The sequence below is a fragment of the Herpailurus yagouaroundi genome, unplaced genomic scaffold, assembly GCF_014898765.1.
Source record: "Herpailurus yagouaroundi ecotype Mexico unplaced genomic scaffold, PumYag 182, whole genome shotgun sequence".
Taxonomy (NCBI): domain Eukaryota; kingdom Metazoa; phylum Chordata; class Mammalia; order Carnivora; family Felidae; genus Herpailurus; species Herpailurus yagouaroundi.
The window spans coordinates 17,216,782-17,237,245 of record NW_024412413.1 but is presented as its reverse complement, the minus strand read 5'-3'; the positions used below and the strand labels follow the sequence as shown (position 1 = coordinate 17,237,245).

The following is a 20,464-nucleotide window of genomic DNA, read 5'->3' as shown; positions in this document are numbered from 1 at the left end:
GTCTCAAAAATAAATAAACGTTAAAAAAAAAAATTAAAAAAAAATCCTCTTAAAAGTATGCAAACAAGAAAGAGAAGGCAACAATCACTGTGTATAGATGTTTCGGTTACTGGCCTAACATTATTCTTTTAATAGCTTTCAAAAGTTACTATTATTCAAACATTGCTGTGTGAATGAATAAATACCTTTATATTTTCTCAGCAAGTCATACCAAAGCATATCATAGTCCAGAGCTTAGATTACTTTCTAAACTAACTTTCTATTTTCTCTTCTATTTCGAGATCTTTCCTAGCCATTTTCTGCCATTTAAATTTTTTCCTTAGGGATATTAATCCCCCTGATACTTTCTGCTAAGGCAAGATATTCTTCCAATATTTCCTTAATACCATATGCACAAAAAGCTATAATGATCCATAAAATGCAAAGAATGTTAAAAGTATCAGTGTAATGCTACAGGAATCCAGAGGAGGAAAAGATCAGTTAACATTAGGGACACGTATGAATTTAGCATTGAAAAATGAAAACTGACTGGCCTTAACGGAGGGAAAGGGAACGACGTAAGAAAGAAAGGAGAAAAATCATGGACAGTGTATGAGAACTGGTACTGGCTGAGTCTGGCAGGAGTAACAATCACAGGAAAGTTTCTGCTGACTCCCAGAGGCCTAAACACCAGGCTAACATAAAATTTCAACTTTGTTAAATGAGCAGCAAAAACTTAGGTGACTACACAAAATAAAGTCAATAGGAACAAACAAAGCTCTGGGCTCATTTCGTCCTTTTAGGGGAGAACTGGAGCGGTAAAAAGAGGGAAAATCCCGTCTTTACTTCGAACATCAAAAATCAGCAAATTTTATCAGGACCAAAGGAAAAGTAACACATTGAATTAACGTAGAGTGAGCTTCAGTACATGCATCAAAACAAACAAGAGGGGAGCTGTTCAAAGTCATTTCTAAGTATCCAAAATTAGAGGTGGGGAACTAACTCAGGCTTTTTTCACAGCCCAGTCAGTTCTTTGGGACCTGTGGAACCCATGGCCTCTATTCGTAACAGAAGCCCAGGGCTGCCATGAAATCCTCTTATCTCTAAAGACTGCTAAGTGTTTCCAATGTAGCTCAAGAATTAAACTTTGTTTCCAAGAATCAGGTATCTCAGCAGGATGAATGGGGCCTCAGAATTTAAACGAGACTGTTCCTAATCTTTATATCCTGAATACCACAAATACTATAATGATCTTATGAGGCCCCCTAGTGCTCACAATGTAGACATGTTATAATCCAACACTGACCCCAGAAAAACCCTTCACTGTTAAATCAACTATGGAATCAATCAGCAGCCCATCAAAAAAAAAAATTAATAATAATAATAATAATAACATATATATAGCACTTTAGGGAAATAAGTGACAGGTAAAATGTAAAGAACCCATTTTGATTAATTCATCTTGAATTACTTTGAGCTAACTTTCACAAGGCAAGTAAAGGCACAGAAAAGCCTAAGCAATGTTTAACAATAAAATTATTTCTCAAAATAGAAATCATTCTATTTTCCTTTTTTTCATTCATCTAGCTAAACTACTAATGTATCACATACAACCCTCAAAATAGTGAAAGCTTTAGATAGTAACACATGATTAAGTCTTTTGTAAGAAGTTCATCACTCGAGTGATTTAAACACACACACACACACACACTTTAAGTCAGTACACATTACTTCCCCAAAAGTTGATTTATCTTGTGCAATATCATAACGTTAAGTCTGTATCACTGTAACAATTGTAATATTTGTTATGACATTCTTCAATAGCATTCTCTTGCTTATTTTCTTACTACTGGGACTTCGACTGAGGAGATACCAGCAGCTGGGAAATGTGTTACAACTGACTTCATGTTAATTTAGGTTTCCAAGTCTGAAAATAACGTACCTTTCTTTTTGTGTATATAAGGGAACCCATCCAAGAACCACTACCAACCTTCCAGCCCCATCCCCACCCCACCCTCAAGGTGGGAGACACTGGTCTAATTGGTAAGACTAGGGAAAGGGGCACTAGCCATGCCTAATTCATCTCCTTTTTCTTTTGGGATCCAGCCTATTGATGACCGCCTCCTTCCCCAATGCAGTTAATCTGTTCCTTTGGGGAGGTGAGGCCTCCAAGTCATCCAGCTACCTGCCTGTGAATGGGTGAAGGAGTCTAATAGAGTAGGTAGGTGAAGAACATTAAGTCACATTCTCTAAAACTAGCCAAAGCTAGTATTTCAATCCTTGACTTCAGTATGAATTTCTAAACTGTATAATAGAGAAAAATATGACCAGTTATCACTCCAACAATATGAACTAAAGAAGATTATCCTTTTAATAACATTACTCATTTTCTGTACTTTATTTGACTGGGAGAAAGAAGGATTGAACATTAATTACCCTGAGCATACTTGCACACACGTCATTCCTTGCATATTTCACAATAATGAAAACCCAAGACCTATGGGAACAAGATCTTACATGGAGGTCATTGGTCATTTATTGTCTTCTACCTTACATCAAGTGGACACATGTCATCGTCTAAATGAGAAGACTCTTCCTTGAACATACACATCATGTTTTATTGACTAATTTCATGCCACTCATTAAATAATTTAAGGTAATTTTATATACTAAACAAAGCTTCCCTTAATATCTCCAAAAGTAGTAAAACGCCTGCTTTTGTTAGGTTAAATAAAGTCTTTTCTTTAGTTCAAAAACATACATGAGATCCTTATTTCTTCAAACCAAAGGTACTTTAGACTTATACCATAAACTGTATAGAATTCATGGATCATATGAGGATATATGAATAAATGTTTGCTTCTGGTTCAACTTATAAACTATCCTTTTTTTTTCTTGTAGAATTCTGTGGGTTTCTATTTTCTTTTACTTTTTTCAATTTGGCATCTAACAATAAAACCATAAACAACTTTTAGCACTAAACCAATGCTCACAAATCATATTCATTTACATTAACAATAATCCCAAAGTACAAATTTGCATTAAAAGGATTCATTAGATTCCATATGTAATCTATTACTATTATCAGGAATCTTATATAAGATGTCTCCAACTTCACACAGCATTCAGGCTCATTTTCATGGTGACTTTTTAGTTGTTAGTAATTGCCATGTTGGTTTCTGATGGGGGGGTGGGGACAATCACTAAATTTCAAGCACTGTTCTAACCTTATGCCCTGGGACACTAGTACAATGCATATATCAGAATACTGAGGGTTGACTCCTCACTGGCTACACAGTTAACGAAAGGGCAGAATTCATAGAATACTAGGCCCGTGGTCAACTTTCCTACCAGTAGGGTGTAACATGTATAGCCTCTACGATCCACAATTTTCTCATCTGAAACTAGAGATGATAATCCTTATCTTAGAGAGTTTTAAACTCCATAAAAAGAGGGAAAAAATGTGAGAAGAAAAATATATGAGAACCACAACACATAGTAGGTATACAACAAATGGCAGTTATTGTTCTAATCAGTCTCAACCAGAGTTCTACTGCAGGTGAAGGCCACCAGGGGTTCACAGCATTGTTGCAACAATTACTTATTTAAAGAGACTCTGAATAGCACATTATATTTAATATCAAGTCAACTTACCCAGACAGGAGTACAAACCCTGACTTATCCAAGCTAATATGGCAAGAGTTATGAGGTCACCAAAACTAGCAGCAATGGGCGTAGCAACATTATCAGGATTTATGCCAGTCTTCTTTGAACCAACAATAACCCCAACCATTATTATTCCTGGAAGAAAGAAAACTCATTACTTTTTATGCTATGATTTAGAGAAAATCAATCCCCTAAATACTGAAATATAAAAGCTAGACAAACAGTGAGTACATCATTTCCAGTTAGACTGCTTAGATAAGCTGACTAAAGCAAACAAAACATTTTACTCTAATGCTCTGGCAAAATGCCTTTCAACAAATTCCAAGTAGGGATCATAGAAGATTTGAGAAGTGCAGTGTTACATTTAGAGAACTGAAAAGCTACTGTAAAATAACATTCAAGCTGAAGTTTCAAATTTAATAACATGTATGTCTTAGATGTAATGTATATTTGTACCAAACCCAAAGATTTTATGTTAACCCTCAAATAAGGAATGAAAATATCAAAGAAAAGGTGATTCGTATTTATATGCACAGCAATTGGGAAGAAGACCAACAAAAACAGCTTTGTCTACATGGTGGTAGCCAGAATGCTTGCTTCATTTTATTATTTAAAATCGTTGAAGTATTAAGAGGGAAGTAATTAAAATTTGAACACTGGAGACCAGAACACAAAAAGCAGTCTTTATAAAGGATATTCTTTAAAACCAAAGTTTCTGTCTATGAACTTCCAACTAGAGAACAGAAGATGAAAATACGACTGTGTACTTATACTCCTAGATACCTGTTTTCTTGAATCACAGAAATGGGGAGGGGGATTGATAACATTTACATCCATACTCAATTGTATAGATTTTCTCATGCCAACATTTAGAGGATGCAGTGCAGAGAATATTTAAGATTAGTTCACTTATATGCTAACCATAAACCAGTATGGAAGCCTAAAAATGGCTATAGGGGAAAAAAAAAAACCAACAGAATCTCACTGCATTTTTAGACTGAAAATGACTCAAAATGATTTTAGTCTAGCATTACTCATTTTATAGATAATAAAACTGAGGTCTTGGGAGTAGAGCTTAAATTCTTGTTGAAGGTCACAGAGCTTGTAAGTAACTCTACTTCCATGTTTTCTACTACCCCAATAAAGCCACAATTATTAAAAGTAGAATCTCTGTCTTGCTTTAAATAATTTCTCACCTCTTATATTCTGGAGATGTTTTCAATCTATAGACTTACCTTTCCCATAATATCATTGTAAAAAGAAAAAAAAAGCAATAGAAAAGCTTTTAAAATGTATTATGTAATAATCAAGATGTGCTCACACAGAATCCTTTTTTCAAAGTCAGCACATTTAAAGATCAACATGGAAAGTTCTCCCAGGACAGGATGCCATCCATATCTTTTCAGCTGAAAACAAATATTTTGCCATCATGGGCCAGCGGAAAGAGCTGGGAGTCAGGAAATAGGTTTTAATACTGATTTTCTGCAAACAAGCTGATGAAATTAGGTAAGTCACCTTACCTGAGTCAGTTTTCTCACCTACAAAAGGTGGTTAATAGTATCTGCTCTCTCTACATATAAATGTCCAACTATCATAAAATTAGAACACACATTGTTCAAAGTAACAAGCTTTAAGCACATGTATTTTAAAAGTCTGAATTCAGGGCACCTGGGTGGCTCGGTCGGTTAAGCGTCCGACTTCGGCTCAGGTCATGATCTCGTGGTCCGTGAGTTCAAGCCCCGCGTCGAGCTCTGTGCTGACAGCTCAGAGCCTGGAGCCTGTTTCAGATTCTGTGTCTCCCTCTCTCTCTGCCCCTCCCCTGTTCATGCTCTGTCTCTCTGTCTCAAAAATAAATAAACGTTAAAAAAAAATTTTTAAAGTCTGAATTCTTATGATTTTGAAAATCCTAGGCAATACTAATAGTTTTTACTGAAAGCTTTTAAACAATTATTTCTAAATGAAGCAAGATTAGAAAACAGAAACGAACTTAAGGTAAAAGAAGCTAATGCTTTGACTTTTTTTTTAGTGTTTCTTTATTTTGCGGGGGGGGGGGGGGAAGGGGCAGAGAGTGATGGGGACAGAGGATCAGAAGCCAGCTGTGTGCTGACAGCAGAGAACTCATTGCGGGGCTCGAACTCACAAACTGTGAGATCACGACCTGAGCCGAAGTCCAACGCTTAACCAACTGAGCCACACAGGTGCCCCAAATGTCTTTTAACCAGAAATTAATTTCCCAATAGCTTAACTTCATCCCACTTTGGCCAGTGTTAACACCACTGAATTCTGGTAATTCTATATATAGACAAGAAACTACCCTTAATAAAAGTACCAAAACAAAATTCTTGAAAATATTTTGGAAGTCAAGTCTTAATCTTAGTAAGATTCTCTAAATTCCCAGAACCTAGCCAAAAAAGTTAGCTTAACAGTTTTATAATCACCTGACGTGAGAATTTTCTATTTTTCACCTTGCTGGTGATATAAGGGTAAGAAGATGACAATTGTAAAATAAAAATGATCATAATTTCATAATAAGCTAGTTCTCTAGTGTTAAGTTCTTAATAAATAAAAAAAATAATACCGCAACTGAGAAGTTTTAAGGTAGTTAACTTTTTTTAAGTTTATTTATTGGGGGGGGGAGGGGCAGAGAGAGGGGGAGAGAGAGGGAGAGCCCAAGCAGGCTCCATGTTGTCAGCTCAGAGCTTGATGCAGGACTTGATCCCACAAACTGTGAGATCATGACCTGAGCTGAAATCAACAGGTGGATGGTCAACCAACTGAGGTACCCAGGTGCTCCAAATGTAGTTAATTTTTAAAACTTTCTGGCTTTTTAAAAGTCTAAAGCCAGTAATATACTGTGCTGAGCGGTTATATTTGTATTGCCACAGAATTAGTAAAAAAAAAATTTTTGAAATCTGAAACTTTAAAAAATTTTAACAGAGGGACTGCTTTTGAAATTCAGAATTCCTGGAATCCTTGCTACTCAAATGACAAGCCAGTAAATCCTCTGCATGATTTCCAGAAAGGAGTTTCTCAATTAATTTAATTTATAGAAACCAATGACTTATCTATTTTCTTGATCTCATTTGGGAACTCTACCAGAGTACCTAAGGCCAGGAGACAACCTCATTAAGCCTGTTCTACATTAAGGTTTACATACAACAAATATAGGTATTTGTGAAATAAGATATTTTAAAAGTTTGTAGATAAATTTTCTCTCCTTCTTGCACTCTTGGTGGGAATGCAGGCTGGTGTGGCCACTCTAGAAAACAGTATGGAGGTTCCTCACAAAGTTAAAAATAAAACTACCCTATGATCCAGCAACTGCACTACTAGGTATTTACCCAAAGAATACAAAAATCCTCCTTCAAAGGGATACATGCACCCTGATGTTTAGAAGCATTATCTACAACAGCAAAACTATGGAAACAACCAAAGTGTCAATCAACTGAGGAATAAAGAAAGAAGATTATGGTATACATATATATATACCATATATGTTATATATATATATAAATACATATATTTTTATTTATATATAAAAATATATGTATTTATAAATATAAATATATAAATATATGTATTTATATATATATAAACATATATATATATAAATACATATATATATGTATTTTTATATATATAAATATATGTATTTATATATATAAATATATATGCTTTATACACACACACACACACACACACACACACACACACACACACTGGAATATTACTCAGCCATAAAAAAGAATGACATCTTGCCATTCACAGCAACATGGATGGAGCTAGAGAGTATTAATGCTAAGCTAAATGAGTCAGTCAGAGAAAGACAAAGTATGATTTCACTCACACGTGGAATTTAAGAGATAAAACAAAAGAGCATAGGGAAAAGAGAGAGAGAAAGACAAACCAAGAAACAGACTCTTAACTACAGGGAACAAGGTGGTAGTTACCAGAATGGAGTTGGGCGAAAGGATGGGGAAAACAGATGAAGGGCATTAAGAGTACACTTATCACGGTGAGCACTTAGTAACGTACAGAAGTGTTGAATCACTGTATTGTACGCCTGAAACTAATATGACACTGTAGGTTAACTGGGATTTAAATAAAACTTAAAAATTTTTTTCTCTGCGGTTCTTACAATGAGCAGGTATCATTTCAATAAAAATAGTCGACATGGAAAATAAATGATTTGGAAGTGAAGGACGGTACAGTAGCCATTTCTAAATCCACTTACCCTGCAGAAGAGATGCAATGAAGGCAGTTGCCACACTGCTAGAGCACAAGAGTATGGAGTGGTCAAGATAGTATTTCCCCTCTGGAATCCAGCCCAGTATAATTGCTGCCACAGCTGCTAGAAAACCAACCACTGTTGCCTGAACCTAAAAAAATTTTTTAGAAAGTCCAACTGAATTATTCATTTCAAAACCAGTTTTTACTTCATTATGTAAATATGCAGACCAAAAGTCAGAAGAAAGGATTGCATCTGGTCACTGAGCCGCATTACCTTTTGAAGAAGCCACTCTATTTTGGTTTTAATATTCCCTAAGGCAGTGAGTTCTCGAACTGCCACGATCTGGTGCCAGTGGGTATGGGATGGGGTCCAGGAATCTGTTTTTATGAAGCACCTAAAGTGACTCTGACGGTCTAATCCACAGATCATCTACGAAGATACCAACCTTAAGACTGAAACGGAAACGTGTACCCAATCCACACGACTGAAGTCTGACTTCAAAGGCAGTGCTGGTAAGAGACTGGATTTTATGGTCAAATGATAAGAATCTGACTCTTGGCTCTGTCACCTAATCTTGTGGCAAGTTATTTAAATTCATTCACCCAGCAAGTACTTATTTAGAACCTACCACGTAGGAGGCGTGCTCTCCTGGGTCTTGGGATACACAGTACTCAAAATAGATTTATTCCTTGTTCTCCCCCCAGCTCTTATCTATTTTTTAAAGAGACATTTAAAGAATCTTTGTAAAGATTCTCTTCTCTATGAAAACACAGTTGTGCTCAATATTTGAGAAGAATTTCTAGGTGCTCACAGACTCTCTGAAGCCAGTCCACGTACTGGAATCCAGAGCCATCTTGGCTCCCATCCTGACCAACAGCTGCAGGGAAGGAGGATGACAAGGGAAGGGTACGAAGAACAGAAGGAAAAATTAAGCTGAGATAGAAGTTATTAGAATGATGCGACGAATAATTTATACTACCACTCTTACTTAGTAAGAGTTCAGAATATTAAAAGACTAAAATGCAATATACTTTCAACTTTAATTTATAGTAGCTTACTTGTTACATATTTTGATTATTAACCCTGCCTAGGTTCCTACAAGTTCAAGCTAGAAAAGATCACAGACATCTCTAATGCAATACCATGGTTTAAAAGAAGGGGGCCAGGAAGCCCAGAAAAGTTAAGTAAATTAACAAAGTTTATGCATCTGGTTAACGTTAGAGTTCAGATTAAATCACAGATTTTCTTATTTCGAATCCTGTGATCTTAGAAGCAGCTAGACAAATATTTCTTTTAAGCCCACATTCCAAAACTCATTTTATTTCTATGTCTTTGAAATACATTACATGAAATTACTTTTCTGCAACCATGCCTCTCAACGTGATGTCCTAATTGAGCTAACATTAAAATAGTGAGTGTTCCCTAAGCCCACTTGCTGGAGAGTTACTAGAGGCTGCAGTCCTGTGTCTTGGGCATAGTAGGAAGTAGTGGAAGATGAAAAGACATTCACCTGAGATCAGAAGGAGCTGTAAATAATCCATATATAATCCATGATTTAGTGTATATGTAACTGACAATTTAATGTGTTCATTTAGATGAGCTCGAGTAACATTAACAGATGAAGAAAAACTCAGTTTAAATAAATATATAACCATAATACATAAAAGGGTTAAGTTTAATTTAGAAAGATTTACTTTAAAAAAAGTAGAAAAAAAAGTACCTAAGCAATGACGTGCTAAATATTTATTTGTACAGTTATTAACTCAAGTACTCAAATTCTGGCTCTCTTACACACTTATGATTAAAAATTTATATATATATATATTATATTTTAATTACATGTTTTTCAAATTTGGAAGAACCTGATCAATTTCTAGAGAAAGAAAACTTTTCAGCAGTCATGGGTATCCATTTACTCTATCACTTTTTCATTGTACTAAATTGTTTTGAGCCCCCTGAAACAATTAAAAAAAATTTTTTTTAATGTTTATTTACTTTTGAGACAGAGAGAGACAGAGCATGAACAGGGGGAGGGGCAGAGAGAGAGGAGACATAGAATCCGAAGCAGGCTTCAGGCTCTGAGCTGTCAGCACAGCTGACACGGGGCTCAAACTCACGGACCGTGAGATCATGACCTGAGCCAAAGTCAGACGCTCAACCCGACTGAGTCACCCAGGTGCCCCAAGCCCCCTGAAACAATTAAATGGTAGTTTTTATAGCACTAATATTTATTCCATTCTTACAGGTAACACCCAAGATGTATAAACCCAAGATCCATAGGCAAATATCTGCATCACTTACCTGCTTTAAAGCCAAGTTGCCAATTATTAGGTTCCACTTTTCAATGGGTGAATCCATCTTCCCGATATTTACCTGTTAAGATAGATACTTTCACATATCACTGACTAATCATATGCTTTCAACTCTGTTTTAGCAGCGTCTGAAATCTTAAGCCAAAGATAATTCTTTAGTAAATCTGATGAACTCACATTTTTACTTAATATAAATCTGATTTCACTATCAGCCTTGAATCTCACATTTAGCTTGCCCAATACGTTTAGGGGAAAAAAAACACTTTTTTTTTTTTTTTTTTAATTTTTTTTTTTCAACGTTTATTTATTTTTGGGACAGAGAGAGACAGAGCATGAACGGGGGAGGGGCAGAGAGACAGGGAGACACAGAATCGGAAACAGGCTCCAGGCTCTGAGCCATCAGCCCAGAGCCTGACGCGGGGCTCGAACTCACGGACCGCGAGATCGTGACCTGGCTGAAGTCGGACGCTTAACCGACTGCGCCACCCAGGCGCCCCAAAAAAAACACTTTTTTAAAATTTAACTACTAGCCCACAAGAACTAGCGGGCCAGTTAATACTATCCATTTGCCCACTGTTTACAATATCATCAAATGTCATCCTAACATGCCAAATTTTATGTACTGAAGCCCAACAGGAATAATCACATAATTCTGAGCTGCTAGCATTTTATTCCACATCATGAAACTAGTCTAATTTGAAGAATTAGTGACCAGAAAACCCAGGATTAAATAAGTCATTTATATGTACATAATTTATATTTGAGCCATGACTAAAACTCTTAGCAATAAAAAATTCATTCAGTTCACATATAAATTTTCATTGTGTATTTCACTATTAAAATCTATGTATCTTTCTGCTAAATGGAAGAATACCCTCTAAAAAAATATTATTCAATTGCTCTATATGCTAAATCATTACTTCTCAACCATTTAGGACTCAAAACACGTATATCCAAATCTGTCGAGTTTTTCTAATGCAATCATTTGGAAAGCAGTGAACAATGTTTATTAAAAAAAAAAAATACCAAGTTGGGTTTCAATTATTCATCATCTGCTTGGTCATGGAAGGTTAAGTGAACGGGTAAGGTAGGAGATACATAAGGATTGTTATTTACCAGTAGAGTTTAGCTCACTGGCTTCAGACCAGAAGATTAAGTGCTACATCAACATTTCCACTATCAATTTGGAAAACAGATTCTATTCTTGAACCTCCTTCTGGGATCTAGTCCCAAAGTATCCAGCAATGCAAATATTAAGATTTCTCAGTTTTTCAGTATAATTATTCATGCTGTCTTTATTTGCAGATTTCTTTCCTAAGCCTGGAAATCTACATTATTCATGAAATTTGTGTTTGTAGCTCTAACAACCTGAGTCTTTCCTCCAGTGAGTAATGAGGCAGAGGTAATGTTTAAAGAGTGAAATCCACTTAGGGTTTAATATTCAGGAAATAGGCATGACAGAAATTAGTGTTAGTTTTAGTAACTTTTAGAAAAAAAGTCTATAGGTATAAGAAGCAATCTAAAATGATTCCATGAAAAAGTAGAAGATGTGAAGACTCCAGGATTACTTGATAGTCAGGAGAGGTAGAGACACACATATACTAAGGTCTAGGAAAAGGTCAAGAAAGGGGAGTCACAGAATGAATGAGTGCTATGGATTAGGTATGCTACTGTGCCAGATTCACTTGTACCATTGCCACAGTTCCTGCTAAAGCCTGAAGCTACCTTCCTCAAAATCCTCTCCCCTAGAGCTGCAGGTTACAGTCTGCCAGTGACAGGAGTTTGCCTAAGATTTGGAAGGCAGAAGTGAAAGAGAGGCCATTATTTCTGTAAGGTCTTGGTAATCAGACATGGTAGGCATCCAGATGTCTACACTGCAATACACCCATAGCTTTCTTCCTCTTCTCCAGTGCTTCAGGTTATTTCTCCGACTCTTCCATCACAGATCTCTCCTTCTCCCCCATTTGTGTAAGCCCAAATTGCTCTATTAAATTCCTTATTGCTCTCTATAAATTCCAATATATACCAGGGCAGTTCTAGTGAGCAAACCCATACTGAAAGAACAATGTCACGCTATTCAATTGCTCTGTTTTGTAAATGATGAAGATCACAATTTCTAAGTCCCTTCCAGATCTATAAGTCTCTAAATCTATAGTTCTTTTAGTCTAACATAAATAACAAGTTAATATATGATATGAAATAAAATATATTTCACATTTTATGAAATATAATTTATAATGAGAAATCACAATGTATTATGTGAAATAAAGCAGAATATATTCACAAATAAAAATCACCTTTTTTTGTTTTTAATTATAAAGCAAAGATTTTTAGAAGGATAAAAAAAAGACGAGAGAGAGAAATGTTGATCCAAATTTAACCATGTAGGGAAAATACTTATGGTACAGGCGTGCATTGGAGTGGAAGTGGGAGTTTGGCAGGAAACTGAAAATTGACCTGTGCTGTCCAAGAATTGGGCTGACCTAAGATACTGGCCAGTGGCCTAGGATCAGCATGAATCATCTAAATTTTTCCAGAGTAGAGAGGAAGAATCACAAAGTGTTCTGTTTAAAGGCTTTTGCTAGACCTACTTTTATTCAATTAGCTGACCTGAATATCCTGGCTAGAAAATCTGAGAACTAAGAATGTGATATAGTGGAATATGATCTGATAAAGACTTCTATATGACCTGGGTTAATGTTTTTAAATTGATATGTATTTTATATATTTTAAATATATATATTTTATGTGTTTTAAATATTTTAATATTTATATACAACCTGGCCAATATTTTTGCAAAGACACTAGTTAATTTTTTTTTAATGTTTATTTTTGAGAGAGAGAGAGACAGAGTGCAAGCAGGGGAGGTTCAGAGCGAGAGAGGGTGACACAGAAGCCGAAGCAGGCTCCAGGCTCTGAGCTGTCAGCACAGAGCCCGATGCGGGGCTCTAACTCAGAAACCATGAGATCATGACCTGAGCTGAAGTCTGATGCTTTAACCGACTGAGCCACCCAAGCACCCCATTAATGTTTTTAATCTAAATGCCTTAGCTTGAGCCTGCAATCCCTACTTTTTATAATCCCTACACCTTTTTCTCCATAGATGTATATGTTACTTTTCTGACCCTGAAGCACATGAATTACAGATAGGCTTTAAAATTTACTGGGACAAAAGATAAAAGTAGGTTGGAATGACCTTGAAAGTACAGATTTACAAATATAGTTACTATACTTGGTATTGGAAAAAAATATATTTAATATGTAAATAGATGAAACAAGGGTACCGAAAGTCTCCACTGAAGTATTAGTCTTAAATATATATATCTATATTAAATACGTGCTCCAGGGGCACCTGGCTTGCTCAGTTAAGTGACTAATTCTTTGACTTTGGCTCAGGTCATGATCTCACAGTTCATGAGTTCGAGCCCCACATCAGACTCTGTGCTGACAGCACAAAGTCTGCTTGGGATTCTCTGTCCCCTCTCTCCCTGCCCCTCCCCTGCTCATGCTTGTGCACGTGAGCACACACTCTCTCTCCCCTGCACCTTTGTAGTTTAATTGTCAGCCAAAGATTTAAGCAGAACTTATGCCCAGATTTTGGGGCTCATCCTTTCTACAGTTCTATTGCTGCTGGGATTTCCCCATAAATTTCTACCTGCTCTGTCAGCTCCAAGCTCTGTTATCTAATAATTCAAGACAATAAAACTTCAGCTTTCTGCCACTATACCTACGCACGAGTCACAAAAGGCATTTGACCAATAAAAGCAAAAAAACTCACAAATTTTAACCAGTGTGTTTGTCTTTCAAGAACAGGCCCCTCTCATGCTTCTATTTAGTTGTGTGTTTTGTTTTTCGTTTTTTGTTAGACTTCCTGACCTCTGTCACCTCAAACTGGTAAGACTGTGGGGTTTCTGCCACATGAGATCCAAGGACTGGGGAAACTCCCTCAGGCAAAAAAAAAAAAAGCTACAAACTTTGCAATGCTTACTCATTGCAGACATGGTCCTTTAAGGGTGACCTCTCGTTTCTACCTGCTTTTAATTACTTTCTATTGCCTTCATATAGTTTGTCTAGGTTTTCTAATTGTTATTCTCTGGGAAGGGTCACTCACTATTTCATTCTGCCATTATATGGAATTAGAAACCATATTACATACTTTTACATGCTTGAAATATTTCATAAAACATAATATGGTAAAACACATATATGTACACACACACCCTAATAATATCTTCCTGAATGTGCAGGGGTGATGCTATGCTCATAATCTTGAATGCAGTAATGGTTTCACATGTACACACTACGTATCGAAGCTCATCAAATTGTAAACTTTGAATTTGTGTAGTCGATTTGTGTCAATTATACCTCAATAAAGCTTCAAAAAAAGGGGGGAGTTAAAAATCTCGATGACTGAAACGGTTTAAGTTATACATAAGTAGTACACTCCACAAACCTATGGCTATGGATTGGTATTTATAACTTAAGAAACATACTCTAGGGGTGCCTACGTGGCTCAGTCGATTAAGCATCTAGCTCTTGATTTCAGCTCACGTCGTGATCTCACGGTTCAGGAGTTCGAGTCCCATGTCAGGCTTTGTGCTGAGAGCACAGAGCCTGCTTGGGATTCTCTCTCTTTCCCTCTCTCTCTGCCCCTCCTCTGCTCATTCTCTCTCTCTCAAAATAAAGAAATAAACATTTTAAAAAATAACGTAAAGAAACATATTCTAAAATTGAGAACCAGCAGGAATATGCAAGTTTTGTTTGTATCTAACAATCTGGTTTTCTGACAAGAACCTGTAAAATTTAGAATTATGTCAAATTTAGAAAAGAATACTGAGACTGTAACTATATCAAAGTTATGCCAGAGTTATTAATATCATTATTTGGGATTTAATTTTTCTTTATTTTAGAAGTTTTACAATTTGAATTGGAAATCTAACTTATAGTTATCAGGGAAAGGTTTTGCCAGCTTCTTCATATCCTTTTACACTGGGATGTAAGCTCAGTGAGAGCAGGAATATTTTCTGTTTTATTTATTGATGATTCCCTAGCACACACTAGCACTTGGCATACCGTAAGGGCTCAGAAATATTTTTCGAATTAATGAATTAAAAAGCTAAAATGTTACAAAATAATTTCAGAAAATCAAAGGAGTTCTCTGAGAGGTTTAAGGCAACAGAAATCAGTTTTATCTAGAGTGGGAAAATATTAATCAAATGGTTCTTGGCAATTTGCTCCTGGAAAATAGATTTATAAGCTTTAAAAACATATACATTGTCTTTAAGACAGTGGATGCCATTTTTGACTCTTATATCTAGCATCCAGAAGCAGAAAATTTTAGACCTCAGGTAACAGAATTTAAACAATTTATAGAATCACTGTGCTTGGGATTGTTTTCTAGTTATATACTACTGTTATGTATCTACAACAATTATCTACTATAATATATATCTACTGTTGAAAAGATAAAAATCCAGGAAAAATTATTCAAGTTAATCATTATAATTTAGAGACAAATTTTGACTCAGGTAAGAGGGCATGATAAAGTTGATTTGAATTCATCATTATTATATCTCCCTTGTTAAAATAGAAAACCTTTTTATTGAAATATCTTTTTGTCTGGTAACATTTAACCTTTACCTTTATAGAATAACAAGTTTTAAAAAAATTTTTTTAAATGTTTTATTTATTTTTAAGACAGAGAGAGACAGAGCATGAGTGGGGATGGGGCAGAGAGGGAGACACAGAATCCGAAGCAGGCTCCAGGCTCTGAGCTGTCAGCACAGAGCCCGACGTGGGGCTCGAATTCACTAACTGTGAGATCGTGACCTGAGCCGAAGTCGGACACTCAACTGACTGAGCCACCAGGGCGCCCCTATAATAACAAGTTTTAAAGACAACTGCCCTTCAACGATTGCGTGAGTAGGCTCTATCTGATATCTTATGTTTTAGGTTCTCTATCTTTATACTTACACAAAGCTTTCCTTATAATCCTATAAATTCATTTATCCTGATTCTCTGGCAGACAATGATAAAAATGAGAAAAGACTCTTTAATGGAGCAAAAAGATTAAAGTAATCACAGACTTGCCTGCCACAGCTATAATGATTTTTACTCCTACTTTTAGTTAGTTAGTTAGTTAGTTAGTTAGTTAGTTAGTTAGTTAGTTATTTTTATGTTTACTTTTTTTGAGAGAGACAAAGACAGAATGTGAGTGGCTTAGGGGCAGAGAGAGGGAGACACAGATCCGAAGCAGGTTCCAGGATCTGAGCTGTCAGCACAGAGCCTGATGAGAGGCTCAAACTCACCAACTGTGGGATCATGACCTGAGCTGAAGTTGGACGCTCGAAGGACTGAGCCACCCAGGTGCCCCTTACTCCTACTTTTATAACTGAAAATAAATACTACACAAGAAAATTGTAAAATTTTTAAAAGAATTATTTTTTGACCATAGATGAAAAGGCTGGCTTTCAAATAGTACTTGTTTTAAGTTAAAGAAACAAACAAACAAACAAACAAAAATTGTTGACTTTTTACCCTGGAACCAGGGAGTTCAGGTAGGAATCTGCCACAACAGTCCCATTTAGAGACAATTGACAACTGAATTAAGGTAGTGGCAGGTGGGGCATAAAGGGAAGGGGAGAGGGATTTCATAGGTTGAATGGACAGCCTAGACATTAACTGGATAGAAGAGGGATAGTGATTGGTAATGTTAAGAAACTGATAAGAAATACAGAAAGCACAGTTGGAGCGAGAGAAGGTAATGAGTTTACTTTTGAATGTAGTGAGGGTACAGACGATTGAAAATTCAGCTGTAGTGATCAGGAAAGAGGCTGGAGGTACAGATCTGAGAGTTAGCAATGTACGGGCAGGGGTGGCATACATGAAATTATTGACAGAGAACACAAAAACAAGGTACTAATACTTCAGGAAAACCTCAAATCAAGAAGATGAGCAAAGAAAAAGAAACCAAAAAAATAGACTAAGAAGATGCCATGAAAGAAGTGGAAAGAGTCCACACCGCAGTGTGGGGTCTCAAAGTCAAGAGTAATAAAAATTTTAAGTAGAGAATAGTCAGTGAAGAGTCTGTCGAAGGTGAGGCTTTGGGTACTCTGCTTTCAAGAAGGCTTTAACCTAGAGTGGATTTAACAGTTGATGGAGTATCGGGATTGGAATATAGTTGGCAATGATTCTGTAGCATTCTGTAAGAATGGTAACACACTCCCCCTACCACTTGAGATCAAATGCTCTGAGCAATGAAAACACCATAAACTAGGTAAATATACCATGTTATCATAGTTTGATGCCATGAGCTACTACTTTTCCATCTACAAATTTTCCATCTCTCAAATCCTGAGAAATTTTCAAGTGACTACTCCCAGTACTTAATTTCAGCTAATCCATCAGCCAATTCTGTCATTTCTCTCTGAAAATTAGTTCTGGACTCCAACTATGTCTCACTATATCCACTGCTACCACCCTGATCCAAGCCAGCATCGCCTCCAGCCTGTATTATGGCAACAGACTTTTAACTTGTCTCTGTTTTAGTCCTTGGCCCTTTATAGCTCTGTCTCAACACAACAGTCAAAATAATCTGTTGAAATATCTATCATATCATAGCACTCCTCTGTTTAAAACCTTCCAATGGCTTCCCATTCCCCACAGTCGGCAAAGTCCTTACAAAGGCCCACAAGGTGATCTCACACCCTGTTATTTTTCCTTTCTCCCACTTGACTCCAGGCCCATTGGCCTCTATGCTCTTCATTAACGCAGTCTTGTTCTCAAACTTTGATGTATATCAGAATCGCTGGTTAAAATACAGACTGCTGAACCAACCCCCAGAGTTTCTGATTCAGCAGCTTCTGGGTGGAGCCAAGATTGTGCATTTCCAACAAGTAGCTAACCAAAGTTGCTACCTTTGAGAACCACTGATCTAACATATCGACAGTCCTGCCTCTGGCCTTTAACACTGACTAGGCCATGCCTATCTCAAATTCTTAGCCTCAAAAAATAAAAGTACATCTGTGTTGCTTCCAGTTTAGAGCCATTATGAATAAAGTTGCTATTAACATTTTTTGACCAAAAAAATAAAAAACAAAAAATAAAAGTAAAACACATTAGTAGATGGAAAAGTAGTAACTCATGGCTTCAAGCTATGATAACATGGTATACTCATCTAGTTTATGGTATTTTCATTACTTAGAGAACTAGGTAATCTCTTCATCTTGCAACTCAAATATCTTATAATCAGTGACAAAATTCCTGATCTGTGGAAGACATCAACTGCAGCCCTACCCCCCCAAAGAAAGGTGCAGCTAGCTCACTCAGCGAAGACATTGGTTGATACTCTCCTCCCATGGGCTCTGCTTCTAATCAGCTTTGGAGTTCCACTCTCTTAAATATGAACAAATAAATGTAACCAGACTTTTGATGGAAGTATCTACCATAAAATATAAATGCCACAACAAAAAAAACTAAAGTTCAAATTAAAAGATTAAGATTAAATTCACCTTTAGGCAGCACTAATGGTAATATGTGACCAAATTACACAGAAGTTAATTTGCAGCAAATTCCTTTTTAAGCAGATTCTCCACAGCATGGCCTATTTCAAAACGGAGTGACATTTAAGCTATTATCTGAATCTAAATAAATACTGGAGAGTGCTCAAGAATGTTGCTTTTAGAAATATTTTCTTTGAGATAAGCTAGCCAAAATTTCAGTTTTCCGGGCTAAGTTATCAAGTTGCTTAAAAGTTTGGGTGCCTAACTATATTTATCAGAACAAAGTTCATTTTCCAACAAAATGAAACTAGAGCTACCTTTTAACTCTCATTCTAACGATTTTCTTTTCCTTTAACTGTTGCCAGTTCTTTTTTTCAAGACCTCTTCTTTATTCCCCTGTCTTGCCAAGAAGCCTCTTGGATTGAGTTCTACCTTGCTGACCTACCGGTTCTTAAAACATAACGCAAATGTAGATCACTGGGAAAAGCTGGCAGACGGAACACATGTATATAATTTCACTAAGTCTTAAAACATTGGTAAAACTACATAAAAGTTTTTTTTTTAAGACAAAAGCTAGAGGTATAATGGACACACATTCCAAGTGTGAAAATCAATATTCAGCTAACACCAAGGCACTCCCCCCAATTATTTTTGGTTAGCATTTTACCTTCTGCCACCACAAGATGTTCCAAGGTCACTTTATACTTTTATGTTCCAGTCCAAAGGGGCTTCATTTCTATTATTCTCCAGTTCCTTTAATATTCAATCATTATAATGATGATATGAAAAATTATAGACTAAAGTGAATTTGCCCAAACAAATCTACCAAGGTCTGGCTAGTATCTGACTGGCTGATATCCCTAGACGTTTCTAGCTCACCAACTAATTACAGAAATAAGTAACAGGACTGTATCTTTAATACTTTAAAAAAATAACATGGGTGCCTGGGTGGTTCAGTCGGTTAAGCATCCAACTCGTAAATTCAGCTCAGGTCATGATCTCAGAGTCATGGGAATGAGCCCCGCGTTGGGCTCCATGCTCAGCATGGCTTAAGATTCTCTCTCTCTGCACCTCCCCAACTTGTGCACGCATGTTTTCTCTCTCTCTCTAAAATTAAAACATTAAGAGAAATAATAAATATCAAAGTTTTAAAATATTAAGTAACAAAAAATATGGTATATTGGTGCTAAGACCAAGCCCTCAGGAGAGCATCCTTACAATGCAGAGGAGACGATCAGGTGTTTGTTACTGAGATTATTTATTGGTTTTAAAACTCTTGACTCAGTTATCCTGTGCAAGTAAAAGGGAATGTTCTGGAATGTGAGGTATTCCATTATATTCTAGCTCTGTGTCTTCGGGAAAGTTACTCAACTGTTCTAAGCCTCAGTTCCTCCTCTATAAACAGGAATAATAGTGTTTATCTCATAGGGTTGCTATAAGATACCCTTGTAGGCAGTTAGTACAGTCCTGGCACATTATGAGAGCACACTAATACCCAATATTTCATTATGGTCCTGGGCAGAGTTCAGCTATATGACCTCTCATATATAACAGGGAGCTTAGAAGGTTCCATAGGGCATATGCAGCACTTTCTCTTAACTGAGCAAGCCAATAATGTTAATAAAACATTATTTAATGCCATGCATTTATCTCCTTTCCAAGCATCTTTTTTACTCAGGAAACCTTAGGGAACTTACAGTTGCCTGGGGGAGAAATGGGGGGAGGGAAGGAACAGGAGAGAGTACTCCCATCACCAACACAGTTGTTCAGGCTTT

At 36.4% G+C, this 20,464-nt stretch overlaps 1 protein-coding gene across 3 annotated transcripts in view; it reads right to left on the bottom strand.

Annotated features, from left to right (window-relative positions):
• The window catches only part of SLC41A2 (solute carrier family 41 member 2), a 122,227-nt gene that overhangs the window by 54,884 nt on the left and 46,879 nt on the right, over positions 1–20,464 (bottom strand). For all 3 annotated transcript variants that reach the window (XM_040491025.1, XM_040491023.1, XM_040491024.1), the window contains 3 exons: positions 10,178–10,249; positions 7,880–8,024; positions 3,634–3,780 (listed from right to left, as the gene is read on the bottom strand). In XM_040491025.1, the coding sequence (XP_040346959.1) occupies positions 3,634–3,780; positions 7,880–8,024; positions 10,178–10,249 (364 nt within the window). The remainder of the gene's footprint in view (positions 1–3,633; positions 3,781–7,879; positions 8,025–10,177; positions 10,250–20,464) is intronic.